The 17,533-nt window shown below is 42.8% G+C and overlaps 1 protein-coding gene across 3 annotated transcripts; it reads left to right on the top strand.

Moving 5' to 3' along the window:
- Positions 1-1,600: 1,600 nt before the first annotated feature.
- On the top strand, positions 1,601-9,401 carry Ces2 (carboxylesterase 2). 3 transcript variants are annotated; one of them, NM_001190369.1, is given in 12 exon segments: positions 1,623-1,747; positions 2,536-2,746; positions 4,370-4,511; positions 5,145-5,278; positions 5,355-5,613; positions 6,325-6,423; positions 6,683-6,823; positions 6,948-7,028; positions 7,228-7,372; positions 7,726-7,863; positions 8,210-8,282; positions 8,707-9,115. In NM_001190369.1, coding segments are annotated over 12 exon segments (1,686 nt in total). In that variant the 5' UTR covers positions 1,623-1,671; the 3' UTR covers positions 8,894-9,115.
- The last annotated feature ends 8,132 nt before the right edge of the window (positions 9,402-17,533 follow it).

Genomic DNA, 17,533 nt, shown 5'->3' with positions numbered 1-17,533 from the left:
TAATACCAATGGCCCTACACTTAAAGTGGGTGACAAGCTTGTATAGGTAGAGTAGTGGTCCTTAACTAAGTAAAAAATCATGGATATTTGCATAGCTGGTATAAAAGCAGCTAGAGACTCAACATATTGAAGAGTCTACCAGCCCATGGAATTCTCCTGGTGGACTCCATACCCCACATTTCAGTGCCAGTTCCCATTCAAGCTCTGCCTCCCTGCCCTTTATGTCATAGTGGCCCTGATCATAACATGTGTATCCTGAGAGGAAAAGCAAGTTCTCTGTATCTCTCTCTCTCTCTCTCTCTCTCTCTCTCTCTCTCTCTCTCTCTCTCTCTCTCTCTCATGCTCCCCCTACTCACTCCCTCCTTGGACAGAGCAGAACCTGAGTGTCTTCTTCATTTTACATTTTCACTGGGGCCATGGCCATCATCAACACAGGGCCTCTGAGCGATGGTGCAGTGAGTAGCAAAGCACACATGGATTTCCCAGGGAGGAAGGAAAAACTGTGGTGTGCTATGTCTGGGAAGCAACCAGAGAGACATAAGGAAGAAGTTCGGTAGTGCCATGCTATAAAGTTCTGGATTATTATCTGGATAATAAAGACGGTAATCAGAATTTAGAGTCAAGGTCAATTCTCACTAAAGGATATCTGACACTGATCCCCATGAAACTTCCTCCAGAGAGGCAGGCTGGATTGAAAATGGGCTCCCGAGTCTTTGATATATCCTCTCCAGATTCTTTGCAATTCTGAAACTTCTATTTTTAGGTTTATATCTCTGCCTTATCATAGATTGACCATAGTTGGAGATATTAAGGCCCTATTAAATACTGCTCGTGTGAATAAGAGTGACAGTAATCAGGGTATGGTAAGAGAATGGTCCTCCATTTCTGATGACCTAAGTTCCTTCTGGAGATTAACACGGTGGAAGGATAATACAGACTTAAAAAAAATCTCCTTTCACCTCCATATATGCCTGGGAGCATCTTCAAACACATACATCCATGAGAACAACAAATGCAAACAATTAACATTATTTGTTAAATGAATGATTGGCTGTGAAGTTGATCTTGGGAGGAGCTGAGCACTAGAGGAGACCCCTCTTGACAGTGGAGAGAACAGGTCTCTGGGCTCTACAGAAAGAATTTTAGTTTTCTCAACAAAATAATGGGGCCTAATAGGGAGAGGGTCAGACAGATCTTAAAATGATTGTAGGGACCAGGGACCCTGGAAACAGGCTCAGTACACTGAGTCTTCGAAGCACAGAAGTCTTGAGGATGCAGGTCACACTCAAAGCTCCTGCATTTGCCTGTGACATCTTGACTGTGACCTCCTCACAGAAGCACTCTAGGTTCTGTTACAACTTTCTGGCCAGGTATAAGGACAGGGTTCCTGATGTCCCAGACAACCACCAGAGTTCATACTGTGCGTTTCCAGGAAGCCAGAGAGGGAACAGAAGCAGCAGAGGTGATTTTTTTTCCTGCCTCCTGGTCATTAGCTCCTATCACATGTGACCAATCACTTCTCCTACAATGTGAACTTTCACCCACCACATCATGTTCCCCGCCCACATCCTTTTGGTTTAAATTCCTACCTGGGCAAGGTTCGCTGTTTATACTTCCTGTTTGTGAAACTTGGTCATTCTAGCAGCACAGACTCAGAACTGAGAGCTGATCATGCCACGGAACCAACTGCATAGCTGGCTGAATGCTGTGCTCTTTGGGCTGCTGCTTCTTCTTATTCATGTGCAGGGTGAGGCTCACTAAACTGGCAATGGGGAATGACTGGAGTCAGAGCTGCCAAGCCCTGCTTGTCAGAGTTTAGCTTGTGGGAGAGAAGGAATGGGAGGGGCACTGATGGTAAACTTAGATCAGCCATTCTCAACCTGTATGTCCTGGCCATTGGAAAACTCATATATCCGATGACATTAGAAACACTCAACTATAAAATTATTTTACTGCTTCTTTCTTACTGTAATGTTACTCTTGAGTGGTTTCTTAGTTCCTAAGAGCATCAAAAATATGTGTTTTCCAGTGATCATGACCCACAGATTGAAGAATGGCACAATACACAAAAGATGGGAAACATGCTTACCACTTCCCCAACAAAAGCACACATGTTTTGTGGACACACTGGCACTCAGAGGGTCAGAGACATCTAAGACCACTCCCTACTGGGGAAACAATTCAGTGTAAGGAGCTTTGGAGACAGCAGGAGACAATTCTGGGGAAAATAAGAAGGCACTCTTCCCTACTTGGTGTATGTGTATACCAATTATCATAATTTCATGTGACCAAATGGCTCTGAATATGCGATGACTTCTTTGGCTAGGGAAATGTTCTGGCGTACTTCAAAATGGACATAAAAAAGGTTCCTAGCCTGAGGGATAGGGAAGCTCCCACATTCACATGCCTCAGGTGAACTCGGGTTGGGGTTGGATGGGTTCCCTTCTTCTGTGCCCTGGTGACAATGAGACGGGAATCTCACAGTCTGCTGGCAACTGATTACAGAAAACTAACCCTGAAGTATCTTTCCACCAGGTCAGGACTCACCGGAGTCCAGCCCCATCAGGACCACACACACTGGCCAGGTCCAAGGCAAGCTCGACCACGTGAAGGACACTAAAGCTGGTGTCCACACCTTCCTGGGAATTCCCTTTGCCAAGCCTCCTGTAGGACCGCTGCGCTTTGCACCTCCTGAGCCACCTGAGCCATGGAGTGGTGTGAGAGATGCGACCTCACAGCCGGCCATGTAAGTTCTGGACCCAGAGGGTTTCAGGCTCTGGGGGAGACTGTGCTCTGAGTTTTGGGTCATGCCAAAGTGTCTCCTCCATCTCAGCTACACAGAAGTTTTCCCTCTTTGTAGATGAGTGCCTCGTGCATTTTTCTGATGCTGTGCTAAGATTGATTAGAACAACTGTACCATGCTCCTGGATCAGAGTTTCATACTCATAGGGAATAACATGGAGGTATTATGGAGAGAAACAAAGATAAAATTGTTCACACATTCCAGTTAAGCAAAGTGTCCTCTACCACAATGGGGGCATCCCTAGGCATGAGTAAATGTCACCTATTAGGCAGCAAGCACGCTAAATCCAGGAGAATATACTTCAGGTACTTGAGGAGGACAGTAGTGATAGATAATGCTAACCCCATCCTCACAGCCATTGTGAAATCCTATAAGGCCGTGTGCCATTGACTAGGGAACAAATAGATGTAATTATCCTCTGGAGACACTTCAGACAAGTGAAGTTCCCTGAGAGTCTGCACACATGACAAGGGACTACTCACCACCCTTTAGGGCAGCAGCATTGTCTATTGAATCCTTTAGAAGCTCCGGAAGTCCAACACTCCAATATGGGGATCTTAGTTTGTTTTCTGTTGCTGTAATAAAGTACCAACAAAAACAAGTTAAAGGAGAAAGCAACTATTAGAGGCTCCAGATTACAATCCATCATGGGGGTGGGGAGGAAAGACAGTGAAACAAAACTATAGGAGCTGATCACATCACAGCCATACCCAGTGTCTTGGTTAGAGTTTTACTGCTGTGAACAGACGCCATGAACATGGCAAGACTTATAAAGGACAACATTCATTTACTTTTATTTTTTTAAAGATTTATCTATTTATTGCAAAGCACACTGCAGCTGTCTTCAGAAAGACCAGAGGAGGGCATCAGATCTCATTATAGATGGTTGTGAGCCACCGTGTGGTTGCTGGGATTTGAACTCAGGACCTCTGGAAGAGCAGTCAGTGCTCTTAACCACTATGGAGCTGACTTACAGGTTCAGAGGTTCAGTCCAGTATCATTAAGGTGGGAACATGGCAGCATCTAGGCAGACACAGTGCAGGAGGAGCTGAGAGCTCTACATCTTCATCTGAAGGTTGCTAGCAGAATACTGACTTCCAGGCAGCTAGGGTGAGGGTCTTAAAGCCCACACCCACAGTGACACACCTGCTCCAACAGGGCCACAATTTCTAATAGTGCCACTCCCTGGGCCAAGCATATACAAGCCATGACATCCAGGAACAGAGACAAGAAAATACTTGCATGACTGCTAATGCTTGACTTGCTTTTCTCATACAATTCAATGAATGTCACTGCAGACAGCCAATCATTTCCAACAACTACTAGTCTCTCTATCCCAGACTTACAAAGACTAAAATCCAGGCCCTACCTAACTGGCAGCCTCCCCAGATATCTGGCTCCACCCCAGCTGTCATAGAGCTTGTGGCCTTTACCTTACTTGGACTTTAGAGACTTTGTGTTCACAAACACCATGAGGATCTTCAGCTGAACATGGCTGAGATCAAATCTCCAGACTCACATTACTCACCATCCATGTCTTGGAATATCTGTTTGCTATTTTCAAAGGTGTCTGCAAAATCTTGATATTCTGGATGAAGTAGGCCTGCTGGATATGAAAATGATACTGTCTTCCATTTCTATGTCTGAGGACTGCCTGTATCTCAATGTCTATGCACCAGCCCATGCCCGTGAGGGCTCTAACCTGCCTGTGAGTGTCAGGCCATGGTCAGCTATGGGAGAGGGCATTTTGTCAAGATGGTTAGAAGGGACAAAGGAAACCTGAGTTCCATTGCAGGGTGGACCCTGATGAAAGTCTTAGCTTACTTGGGTCACAGAAGGCCATCTCAGCCACACAATGCAGCTGAAAACTGAGTATGGAACACAGAGCCATCAAAGGCTCTTCAATAAAACCAGAAATCATTCTACAACCTGTGCTCTGCAGAAGCACTTAGGGGTTCAAGACCTCAACTCTGAGGCCACACAAATTTATACATTTATGTTTCTGTTGTGACTATGAGAATTGGTGATCCTTTCAATTTTTAATTTAGAGAGATATCCATAGACACACTCCTCTTTGTTCCACTGTGAAGAGTCTGAGTAATGATGATGTTCCTCTATGTAGAGAGCCATGAATTCAAACTGAGACACATGGTGGGATGGGGACCAGAAGTACACTAATGGGAATACTAGAGGTCCCTGGCTGTGGCCAAGGCCCTGAAATCCTAGGGATTTTTATATATTTTGGTAGCTACACAGAGACACAGAAGTGGATATTCTAGTAAGCAGATCAGAGAGCTTGGACAGGTTAGGACTTTCCTGGCATCTCCCTTGACTTCTCCAGGTGATGGTGTGGATCCACGGAGGTGCGCTGGTTGTAGGAATGGCTTCCATGTATGATGGATCTCTATTGACAGTCAATGAGGACTTGGTGGTTGTCACTATTCAGTATCGTCTGGGTGTCCTGGGCTTTTTCAGGTAAGGCCATTACTGGGCAATGGTAGCTAATCAGACCCTAGACAGCCTTTTGATCCATGTATCTTCCACTTCTCAGCACTGGAGATGAGCACGCCAGAGGCAACTGGGGATACCTGGACCAAGTGGCTGCCCTACGTTGGGTCCAGCAGAATATCGCCCATTTTGGAGGCAACCCTAACCGTGTCACTATCTTTGGCGAGTCTGCAGGTGGCACAAGTGTGTCTTCACATGTTATATCCCCCATGTCTCAAGGGCTCTTCCATGGTGCCATCATGGAGAGTGGAGTGGCCCTGCTGCCTGACCTTATCTCTGAAACCTCTGAAACGGTCTCCACTGTAAGTGTCCTCAGCCCTGCTGCCTCCGTCTTTATACTCTGGTACTCCACTGTTCTGTTCAGTGGGGAAATAGAGTCTTTCCAATAATTTCTAAGAAACTCGGGGGTTACCATCTGCTTGCATCTACTTCATACTGGATGAGTATGCTATCTGTCCATGAACTATAGTCCTTGCAGTTTCCACCATTGGCAAAAATAAGTCCGCATGTGTTTGGAAGCTGGTTCACTGATTTTTAAAACTGCTTGGAGTGCAAGCGTGAGGTGATTAGGTTCAAATCCCAAGAACACACAAAGGGCTTGAGACAGTAACACGTATCCGAAATTCTCATGTTATTCTGGTTAGGTGAGAGGCAGAGAATCCTTGGATGTTCACAGACTGGCTCATTGGGATAGGCATCAATAAAACAAGAAGTCACCCTGTCAAATAAAGAGGCAGTGAAGACTGAGACTTTGCCCTCTAACCTTCATGTAGGGACCTTTAGAAAATTATAGTTTCCCCAATACATGAAACACAGAAAGATAGGTAAAGAAAACAAAGCTACCCTAAACATGTGCAAGTAGAGTCCTGCTTGCTGGCTGTCACTTTGAGCAATAGGACAATGGGAACATTTATTTATTCCAACCCACACAAAACACACTATAGTGTTGGCAGTAGACACAACAGCATCAAATTGGATTGAGAACAGTTCTTCTTGCCTCATTTCCTTTGCAGACAGTGGCCAAGCTCTCTGGATGTGAGGCTATGGACTCAGAGGCCCTGGTGCGCTGCCTGAGAGCGAAGAGTGGAGCAGAGATTCTGGTCATTAACAAGGTTGGAATAATTATCTGGAAGGACGTGGTCTACATGATGTGGGATTCTGAATCAAATACCTTATCTTTATGCCTTTGTGTTCTTTCAGTTCTGTGTGCAAAATGAATATCAAGATAGACTTATCTAAGTGTAGATTCTCTTCCAGGGTGAGCAGATCACACTGAAACCAGTGAGAAATGAGAAAAAGGTGGAGGTGATTCAGTGGACATCAGGGTATTTATTTCATTAACTTTCAGCATTGACCTTTAATGCCACTCAGGTCTTCAAGATGATCCCCGCTGTGGTGGATGGAGAGTTCCTACCCAGGCATCCCAAAGAGCTGTTGGCATCTGAGGATTTTCACCCTGTCCCCAGCATCATTGGTGTTAACACAGATGAGTACTGTTGCACCATTCCTATGGTGAGGCACAGTTCCAATCCTCTGGGAGCCTGGAGAGTATATGAATGCTAATCGATAGAAACTCAATAAATCTTTAATCCAAGTCCATCAGATGCCACACTTAAGACTGCCTTCTGCCTCCCAGGTCATGGGCACTGCTCAAATAATAAAGGAGCTATCCAGAGAGAACCTGCAGGCTGTTCTAAAGGATACAGCAGCACAAATGGTGAGATACCTCAGGTCCTTGCCACATAGAGGGGTCTCTCATATATCCTTTTCAGACAGCATCTCTAGTAATAAAATCAGTGCATATGGTGATTCTGTGTGAGGTCCTCAGACCCTATGTCATCCCAGCCCCATTCTCCCAAATAGCAACTGAACCTATACTATGCTTAACCATATTGTTCTGGATCTCTTTGGTGTAGATGCTTCCTCCTGAGTGTGGTGACCTGCTCATGGAAGAGTACATGGGGAACACTGATGATTCCCAGACCCTACAAATACAGTACACAGAGATGATGGGAGACTTCCTGTTTGTGATCCCTGCACTCCAAGTAGCACACTTTCAGCGTGAGTACATCTGTGTCAAGGCTGATTGCAGTAGTTCAGAAATGAGGGTCGTGGATGAACGCTGTGGAGCAGTGTGGTACCCAGGTCTCCTCATGTCTAATTTAAGAGAGTTAAATCTTTCTACAGAGAAGAAAATGTGTTGCTCACACTCTATCGACCTAACAAAACCATTCAGCTGGGAAGGCCATGAGCACTGATGAGTCAAGGACTTTTCATTGGCTAGTGCTCCAGCCTGGGGTTCATTCTCCCATTTACCTTCTAGGTGACTTTTTATCAAGGTATCTTGTTACCAAATATTTGTCAGAAACACTTCACGTAAGAGATAACTAAGTCACTCTTTGTCCCGTCTCCAGGTTCCCATGCCCCTGTCTACTTCTATGAGTTCCAACATGCACCCAGCTATTTCAAGAATGTCAGGCCACCCCACGTGAAGGCTGACCATGCTGATGAGGTTCCTTTTGTCTTTGGGTCCTTCTTTTCGGGCATGAAACGTGAGTCTTCATTTCTTTTCTAGAACTGAATGAGGTCCCAGATGACCTTCCTGCAGGGGCTCCTGATTTTCCAGTCCATTTTAGAAAACCTAAGTTATGGAAGAGGGAAAAGAATTAAATGTGTACCATCTAATGGCCTCAAAACCGCGCCCAGACTAGAATCTGCACCCTTCCCAGTCTAGCCTGTGATGGAGGAGTTAGAAATTTGCATTGATCTTGGATTCTGGATAATGAAGAAGGGAGGCAACAAAGCCAATAGTTTGGGGTCAGACAGCAGCTGAAATGATGCGCGTGAAGTTGACAGTTGCATGAGGTGGCATACACTTTGCATTTCTCATGACTTCAGTTGACTTCACTGAGGAGGAGAGGCTGCTGAGCAGGAGGATGATGAAGTACTGGGCCAACTTTGCAAGACAGGGGTAAGAACACACCTCTCAACCTTACAAGTGGGTCCCTATCTAGGGCTTCTTTTTGGATGGTCACCTTCTAGCATGCATGAACCTTCCACCACATGATAGAGTCTTTTCTACATAGTAACTCATTTATACATATATTTTGATATGTTATAAGTGTCGCATACTAGTTATCTCACGGTGGCCTAGCTTGTGGGCTACAGTGCTATGGTACTGTTCTTTAGATCTTACCTTTTAGGGGGAGACATAAAACAGGTCAGGTAGTCTCCCCTAAATGAAGCAGAAACTCGTGAGTGACACTTGTATGCACATATTGGGACACCCATCCCATCAGACCCCTTAGTTGGTGTTCTAAATTTTCCATTATCCTGACCCAAAACATAGGATCAGGCTTTGGATGAGTGTTCTTTTCTGGGTGGCATATCCACAGGAACCCCAACAGCGAGGGTCTACCCTACTGGCCTGCATTGGACCACGATGAGCAGTACCTGCAGTTGGACACCCATCCTGCTGTGGACCGAGCCCTGAAGGCCAGAAGGCTGCAGTTCTGGACCAAGACTCTGCCCCAGAAGATTGAGGAGCTAAATGGAGCTCAGAAAAACCATGCAGAGCTGTAGTGTCTGGTGAAATGAACAGAGTGTGGGAGTGAGGGCAGGTGGGATCATTCTGAGTTTCAAAGTCTAATTTTTTGTTCCAACACTCAGAATCCTTTCCAATCCCAATATTTTCCCTTTCCAACATGAATGAGAAGCCCTCCATGTGTTACTCTTTATTCTTCCGAGCAAACTTTAATTGGACTCAATAAAAGTTCCCATAATAGTGTGGTTATATGAATCCTAAGTACCCAGATCATCTTTAACCCTTCACTGAAACTAGGCTCCTTCTTCCTTCTTTCCTTCCTTCATTCCTTCTTTTTTCCTTTCATCCTTCCTTCCTTCTTTCCATGACCTTCTTCCCATTCTCACTCTCCTACTTCCAAGTGCAAGAGCCTCTTCAAAAGAAGCAGATGCTTCAGGGACTGTTGATTGAAGGAGATTGACTGCATCAAAATCCTGTATCCTCTCTTGCAAGTTTATGTTTTCTCATATTTGTAACTGACCACAGGAAACCTGATTTCTCTAAGCCCTATTGCCTTCAAAATGCTGTTCCCAAAAGATTATAAACTACAAACTGCACTCACAGCATCAGTGTTCTCAAATGTTTGAAGGCTGAGACAAAAGTATTACAGAAGCTTGGGGCATGATAACAAGACCCACCACTCTGAAGCAAAACAAAAATCATAACCAGTACCTTACAACAACAGTAACAAATTTGCAGTCTTATAGATTGGGAAATTCAGGGTCAAGATGCCCACAGATTTGCTGTGTAATGAGAAACAGTTCTCTGGGAAATCAGTTTCAAGGATTACTGCTTGTGCCCTCTCCTGGTAGGAAGTGTAAACAAGACCATTACAAGGATAATATTAAGTCCTTGCTGACTTGAAATGGGGGCAGGGAAGACCTTCCTTTCAGTGAGACTGACCATGTATGATGTGTCCATTCTATAAGAACAGCATTGATTGAAGTTCCTACTGCCAGCATGCCTCTGCTTATCAGCTCTGTAGACGCACACTAAGTGGGTGTGAAATATGTTTGAGACTTTTAATAATTTTAAATAGCTTGAGTGTGGATTAATTTTATGGTGTTGGAGATTGGTCTTAGGACTTGTGCATGTTGGACCATGGTTCCACTCAAGAACCTCAGACTACTGTGGGTCATTCAAATGAAATTGAATTAATCTCTTTTAGGTGTCTGGTTTAACGAATCTGAGAAAATTCTAAGGCATATACCTCCCACCAAATCAGATTTAGAACATTCACCAGTCCCATACTTCCCAGAGGGCATCCCTTGAGCCCTTTGGCTGCCATTCACTGCCATTAATTCTGTTTCAAAGTAAACATGGCATTGCTTTACATTACTGTCCTGGGACTTGCTTCTAATCCAATATAAATAGAATGTTTTGTGACTTGTTAGGCCACTTCACATAATGTTTTTGTTTCCCTTTATGGTGGAGTGTCATCCAAGTGTGCACACAACACATTTTATCCACTTACTTGTCTATGCACAACCATTGTCCTTGTTCATTAGTTCTTCTTTCTGTAGACACTGTTTCTGTATAGACCAGGAGAGTCTTGAACACTTGACCTCACTGTCTTGGCCCCTCAGTGGTTGGATTACAGGTTAAATTATAGGATTATAGGGACACCCATCCTAGGTTTGGATTGTAATAAACCATATGGAAATCATCACACATGATTTTATGTGCTCTCATTGTTCTATTGCTGGTTTTACAATGTAGAGCAGAATTGCTATGTCATGAGACACGTGTGTTAAACATTTAAAGAAGTTGTAAGGCTAGGGATATAGCAGGAGTAGACAGCTTGCTCTGCATGAACAAAACCCTGGGTACCACAAAAAGCAAAAGGAAACCAGATCAGATGGCATAAGCTTGAAATCCTAGCTACTCAGAAAGCTGAAGTCAGAGATCACAAGACTTGCCTGAGCTATACAGCAAGCTCCTGGAAAAACTGGAAATTTTAGTTGTGTTCCATCTCCACAGAAAAGGTACAAAAAATGGCTGTTATGGGTGGTGGTGGACATCTTTAATCTAGCACTCTGAAGTCAGAAGCAGGTGGATCTCTGAGTTCCAGCCAGCCTGGTCTACAGAGGGAGTTCCAAGACAGCCAGGGCTACACAGAGAAAACCTGTTTTGGGGGTGGGGAGTACAAAAACATCATAAAATTCTAATTTGTCTCAGTGGGTTATTAACAAAGTGGAGGAGGAGGAGGAGGAAGAGGAAGAAGAAGAGGAATAGAATAACAGTAGCAGCTAGAAATAATTTTTAAAAAGTGGTGGTGGGTGCGTGGTCTTGGAAGTGATGGGAGATATGTAGGCATACATGTGACACATTGTTTTTGTTTATGAAGTTATGAAGAGAAAAAATATCAAGCTTCTAGGAATATAGCTCAATGGTAGAGGACCTATCTCACATGTGTAAAACTCGAAATCCAATTCTCTGTGCCCTCTTGAAAAGTTTTGGGGTAATTGTCTACATCAGAGCTGGTCGAGTGTCAAATTTCCATGTCCATTTTTTGTCAACTACCAAGCTTTCTCACAAATACAAATGACTTCTAACACATCTGATAAGACCCGTCCTAGCTGCCTCCATCACTTCAAGTTGCCATAAGAAATGGACATAAGCTGCCAGCTAGTTCAGTCCTGGGATGGATGTCTGTGCTTCAGCTCCTTGAAAGACTGACCCAGGAAGGTTGAGCTCAGAAGCTAAAGGGCTATCCATTCTACATGCATGCATTGCATTTCAATAATATATGCTATGTACATGTGTGAATATGTATGTATCATAACACATATGGCTTATAAACAATAGAAATGTGTTCATAGTTGTGGAGACCACAAAGCTCAAGGTTGAGATACCAGCATATGTACTATGTGATGAGGGCTGGCTCTCTTTGCCAAAGAGTGAACCTGTGTCTTCAACTGGGCAGATGGGATAAATAATGGTGTTGAAGATCTGGACACTTCGTGTTCATGTATGAAACTACCAAAGAATAAATAAAACCCCAAGGTTATGGGAGTATAGCTCAGTGGTAGAGTGCTTATCTAGAGTGTGCAAGACTCTTTATCCAATTCTCTATACTGGCTTTTTTAGATCTCCTGTGACAACTCCTAAAGACCCATGTCTTAGTTAGGGTTTTACTGTTGTGAACAGACACCATGACCAAGGCAACTCTTATAAGGACAACTTTTAATTGAGGCTGGCTTACAGGTTCAGAGGTTCAGTCCAGTACCATCAAGGCGGGAGCATGGCAGCATCCAGACAGACACAGTGCAGGAGGAGGTGAGAGCTCTGCATCTTCATGTGAAGGTTGTTAGCAGAATTCTGGCTGCCAGGCAGCTAGGATGAGGCCATTAACACCCACATCTACTGCCACAGGGCCACACCTTCTAATAGTGCCACTCCCTGGGATGAGCATATGTAAGCCATTACAACACAATTCTTACTAACATCCCATTAGAACCAGCTTTCACCATGGGCATGTGAAGCATAAATGCTCAGAACATAGCACATAGAGGTTCCCATATCAACCATCAAGGTTGTGAACAATTGAAAATATCCCTCCCTCAACCCCCCTCACTACTTGAACCCCCTATCTCAGTCCCTCATTCATCCATAATTATCTATTATATTTCTCTTTCCTAATGAGATCAATTCATTCCCTCTAGTTCCTTACTCTATACCTACCCTTTCTGGTTCTATGAACTGCAGCTTGGTTATCATTGACTTAACAGCTCATGTACATGTACAAGCAAATACATACTATATTTACCAATCTGGATTGGAGACACCTCATTGGAGATGTTTTTCTTACTTCTATTTATTTGCCTGCAATTTTCATGATGTCATATATTTTAACAGCTGAATAATACTTCATTGTGTAAACATGCCACATCTTTAGTATTCATTTGTTGAGGGACATCTGGGTTGCTTCCAATTTCTGAATATTCTGAAAATGATTGAGCAAGTGTCTCTCTGGTAGGAAATGCATAGCTGGATCATAAAGTAGATCTGTTCCCATCTTCCTGAGGATCTGCCATACTGATTTCCATAGTGGCTGTACAAGCTTGCATTTCCACCAGCAATGAATGTGTGTTCCTCTTACTCCATATCCTCACCGGCATGAGCTGTCACTTGCCTTGTTAAGCTTAGCCGTTTTCACAGATGTAAGATGAAATCTCACCGTAGTCTTGATTTGCATTTCCATGATGGCTAAGGATACCGAAGATTTTTAAAAGTGTTTCTCAGCCACTTAAATTTCTTCTATTGAGAAGTCTTTGCTTAGGTCCATATCCCACTTTAATTGGATTATTTGTTTTCTTGATATCTAATTTCTTGAATTCTTTATATATTTTGAATATTAGCTCTCTGTCAAATGTAAGGTTGGTTAAAAAGAAAATTTATTCCATTCTGAAGGCTCCTATTTTGTCCAATTGATGGTGCCTTTTGCCTTACTAAAGTCTTTTAGTTTCATGAATTCCTATTTGTTAATTGTTAATTTTAGTGCTAATGATCTGTTCAAAAGTCGTTTCCTGTACCAATGAGTTCAAGGCTATTCCCCACTTTCTCTTCTATCAGGTTCAGTGTATCTGCTTTTATATTGAGGTCTTTGAGCCATTAGGAGTTGATTTTTATTCCGGGTAATAAACCTGTATCTGTTTAAATTTTTCTACATGTGGTCACACAGCACCATTTATTGAAGGTGCTATCTTATTTCCAGTGTGTACTTCTGACCTCTCAGTCAAAAATAAGGTGTCCGTATGTGTATGCATTTGTCTTGGTCTTCAGTTTAATTCTTGGTCTTGAGTTGAACAGTGTGTGGTGATGCCTCCAGCAATTCTTTTATTACTCAGGAGTGATTTAGGAGTCAGGTTTTTGTGTTCAGTTTGAAGCTGTAAATTATCCTTTCCTGTTCTGTGAAGAATTGTGCTGGAATTTTGGTGAGGGTTGCATTGAATCTGTAGATTCCTTTTCGTAGGATGGTCCTTTTTACTATGTTAATCCTACTGAATCATGATCTTGATACATTTTTCCATTTTCTGATATGTTCTTCACTCTCTTTCTTCAATCACCTGAAGTTTTGTCACATAAATCTGTCATTTGTTGGGTAGGAGTTACCTGAAGATATTTTATATGATTTGAGGCTATTGTGAAATGTATTTCCCTGATTTCTTTCTCAGTCCATTTGTCTTTTGTACATAAGAGGGGGACTGATTTTTGTGAGTTAATTTTGTATCCAGCTTGTAGTGAAAATTTTGGTTTCTTTTAAAAGCCAGTTATGTTATGTTAATGTGTGTTTTTTTTAAATCCCAGGTATGGGATATGGGACTGCTTCAGTTTGTCCACAGCCATTAACTATGATTACCTCAAACTCTAGAAGGGGCATGATCTTTGCCAGCTGCAGATAGTTTAATTCTGGGAACTCAGAAGAGGGTCTAAGTGCCAGAGGCCTGAGAAAGCGGGGATCACACTTGGCAGCTGCTTCTCCCTCTGCTCTTGCCTCCACTACTGTTTCATTTGCTATTGCTGGATTGCTGGATTGCTGGATTGCTGGATTGTTGATTTGATGGTTTGCTGGATTGCTGGTTTGCCTTTTCTTTCTCTCCTACATAGGGTTGGGAAGTGTGGAAGAAACTAGGGTGGAATAAGGGTTGGAAGGGAGGTAAAGGATAAGAACCCAGTAAAATAATAAGCAAATATGCCAACATGAGCTACTTTGCTGAAAGTGTTTATCAGCTGTAGAAGTTTCCTGGTGGAATTTTCAGGTCACTTATCATATCATCTGAAAATACAGGTACTTTGACCTCTTCCTTTTCAATCCGATCTCCTTCAATCGATTCTCTTCTCGATCTCCTTCCATTGTCTTATTGCTCTAGCTCAGACTTTAAGTACTATACTGAATATGTATAGGGAGAGTGGGTGACCTTGTCTTTTTCCTGATTCTATTGGACTTGCTTTGAATTCTTCTCCATTTAAGGTGGCATGGGCTATGGCCTTGCTGAAAACTTTTTGTTTTTGGGGTGTATCTGTAATCTCTTCAGTACTTTTATTATGAAGGGATATTGGGTTTTTGTCAAAGTTCTTTTCTGCTTTTAAGGAGATGATCATGTGTGGTTTTTTAGGTTGTTTATACCATCCTTACATCTCTGACATGAGGCCTTCTTGATTATAGTGGATGATATTTTTTATGTATTCTTGGATTTGGTTTTCAAGTAATCTATTGAGGATTGTTTTGCATCTGTGTTTATAAGAAAAATTGATCTGTTACTCTCTTCCCTTTTTGGGTCTTTATGTGATTTGAGTATTAGTGTAACCATGGGTTTGTAAAATGAATTGGACAGTGTTTCTATTTTGTGAAATAATTTGAGGAGTATTGGCACTAACTCTTCTTTAAAAGCCTGGTAGAATTCCCCAGTACATCTGGCTCTGGTCTTCTTTTGGTTGAAAGATTTTTAATGACTGTTTCCATTTCTCTAGGGGTTATATATACATTTACATTGCTTACCTGTTCTTGATTTAAGTTTGGTAAGTGGTATGTATCAGGCAAATTATCTGTTTCTTTTAGTTTTTCCAATTATGTAGAGTGCAGAGTTTTTATTAATGCTTTTATTTATTTACATCCTATATAATGATTCCCCCCAGTCCCCCCTCGAAGAGTTCTTTCCCCATCCTCCCTCCCACAGACTAAGCCACCAACCAAAGAGCATACACAGGCTGGTCCTAGGCCCCTGGCACATATGTAGCAGAGGACTGCATAACCTGGCCTCAGTGGGAGAGGATGCACCTAATCCTGTAGAGATTTGATGCCCCAGGGAGGGGGGATGCCTGGGAGACCCTCTCATAGTGCAGGTTTTAAAAAGAATATTCTTATGATTCTCTGGATTTCCAGTGTCTGTTACTATGCCTCTCTTTTCATTTCTAGTTTTGTTCATTTGAGTCTTCTCTCTCCACCTTTTAGTTTTTTGGATAAGGGTTGGAATCTTCCTGCTTTTCTCAAAACTCACAACTTTTGTTTCATTGATTCTTTGTATTGCTTTTTGTTTATTTCTGTATTGTTTATTTTTATCCCTGATTACTTCTTGCCATCTACTTCTTTTGGATGTGATTTCTGTTTTTGTTCTAGTAGAGCTTTCAGGTATGCTGCTGTTACTTCTGTGAGATCTTTCCAATATTTGTGTGTGAGCATGCATGCATGCATGTGTGTGTACGTGTATACACATGCTTGGTGTGTGTGTGTGTGTGTGTGTGTGTGTGTGTGTGTGTGTGTAAGCTCTCAGTACTATGAAGTTACTTCAATATGTCCCATAAGTTTGGGTATGTTGTATATTCATTTTTACTCAATTTTCAACTGTAATTTCGTCCTAAATTCTGTCTTGATTCATTTTTCATTCAGTAGAGAATTTTTCAGTTTCCATGAGTTTCTGTTGTTATTGCTGTTGCTGATGCCCAGTTTTAATCCATGGCAGTCAGGTAGGCTTTAGGCTGTTAGTCAATTTTTTGTTTTGGTTGAGACTTGCTTTGTGTTCAAGTATGTGGTCAATTTTGGATAAAATGCCACAAGGTGCTGAGGGTCTCAAGGGAACTAATCCATACCCCTCTGCCTCACTTGAGTTGAATATTTTCTTTGCCCAGCACAATTGTACCTTGTGATCTTCATTGTCTTAGGAATCATGTGAGGAGGCAAGATGGCTCCTTGGGCTGTCACTGGTCAGTCTGGGGAAGTGGGAACAATTTCACACTGACCACCATGCATACAGTGGACACTATGAGATTTGCAGGGTACACACACTCAGTTGGCAATGTTGGAAATTTTCCTCTCCCTTTCTGGAAGAAGGAGCCAGTCTCTCACTGCCTAATTCTTGTACAGTTGCTGTCCATCCTGTCTGTGTGTGAGCAGATGGCTTGAATGCTCTGGTTGGCTGCCTGGGAGGCAGAGGGAAGAGGAAAGCTTCTGACTTTGACTTTTCACAAAGTTTGTTGAATCATGGTTTCATGTAGAAAGGGGGTCAATGGGGTGTGGAATACAAAGGCCTCACTGCCCTGAACCAATTACCTCAAATCCATGACCTTTTGACTTCGTACTCTTCAAAGCAAAATAGAAACCAAATTTAGATACACTAAGTGTGAAATCTTTCTTCAGATGAATAGGAGCATCATGGGATGAATCAATAAGTGTGTAAGGGTGCAATTGCCTTTTTGGATATGGGACTTGATTATATTCCCCTACTTTGAATGGTTTCTGGTCTTGAAGATCATCCCTGAGTTTGGTTACCCACTGATAGAGAAGCTCATGAGAGGCACTGAAGACCCCCTCCACCGTACAACTACAGTTCCAAAGATGATGGTGATTTCACACTTCTGAGCTCTGCCCAGCAAGAAGTATATTTCCAGGTGGAAACAGTCTTGAGGCTGGATTGGATCAAGTATGCACTGTTTTACAGCTCAAAAGCTACTGTGGGGTTAGAATTCAAGCTGCTTCCATCCCATTATGTGCTCCCTCCTCCTGTATCCATTCTAAGTGAACGATCATAGTAACAATCATAGGAGATGGGCAGGGAGGAGAGCCATCCTTTGAACACAAGTGCCTGATACTTCAACGGGAGCCTAGGAACATTACTGAGCTCCTGCTGCAAACACACCTC

This window comes from Rattus norvegicus, chromosome 19 (assembly GCF_021556685.1).
Source record: "Rattus norvegicus strain SHRSP/BbbUtx chromosome 19, alternate assembly SHRSP_T2T, whole genome shotgun sequence".
NCBI classification, from domain to species: domain Eukaryota; kingdom Metazoa; phylum Chordata; class Mammalia; order Rodentia; family Muridae; genus Rattus; species Rattus norvegicus.
The sequence above is the reverse complement of the archived record's forward strand: the minus strand, read 5'-3'. Positions and strand labels throughout refer to the sequence as shown.

Bases quoted from the DNA above. Each gene is read 5' to 3' on its own strand.
- Ces2 (XM_087593749.1), top strand. From the start codon at position 2,708: ATGGAGTGGTGTGAGAGATGCGACCTCACAGCCGGCCAT. The intron at 6,424-6,682 runs GTTGGAATAATT...AATGCCACTCAG, and splicing joins AGATTCTGGTCATTAACAAG to GTCTTCAAGATGATCCCCGC. The intron at 7,864-8,209 runs GTGAGTCTTCAT...TCATGACTTCAG, and splicing joins CTTCTTTTCGGGCATGAAAC to TTGACTTCACTGAGGAGGAG.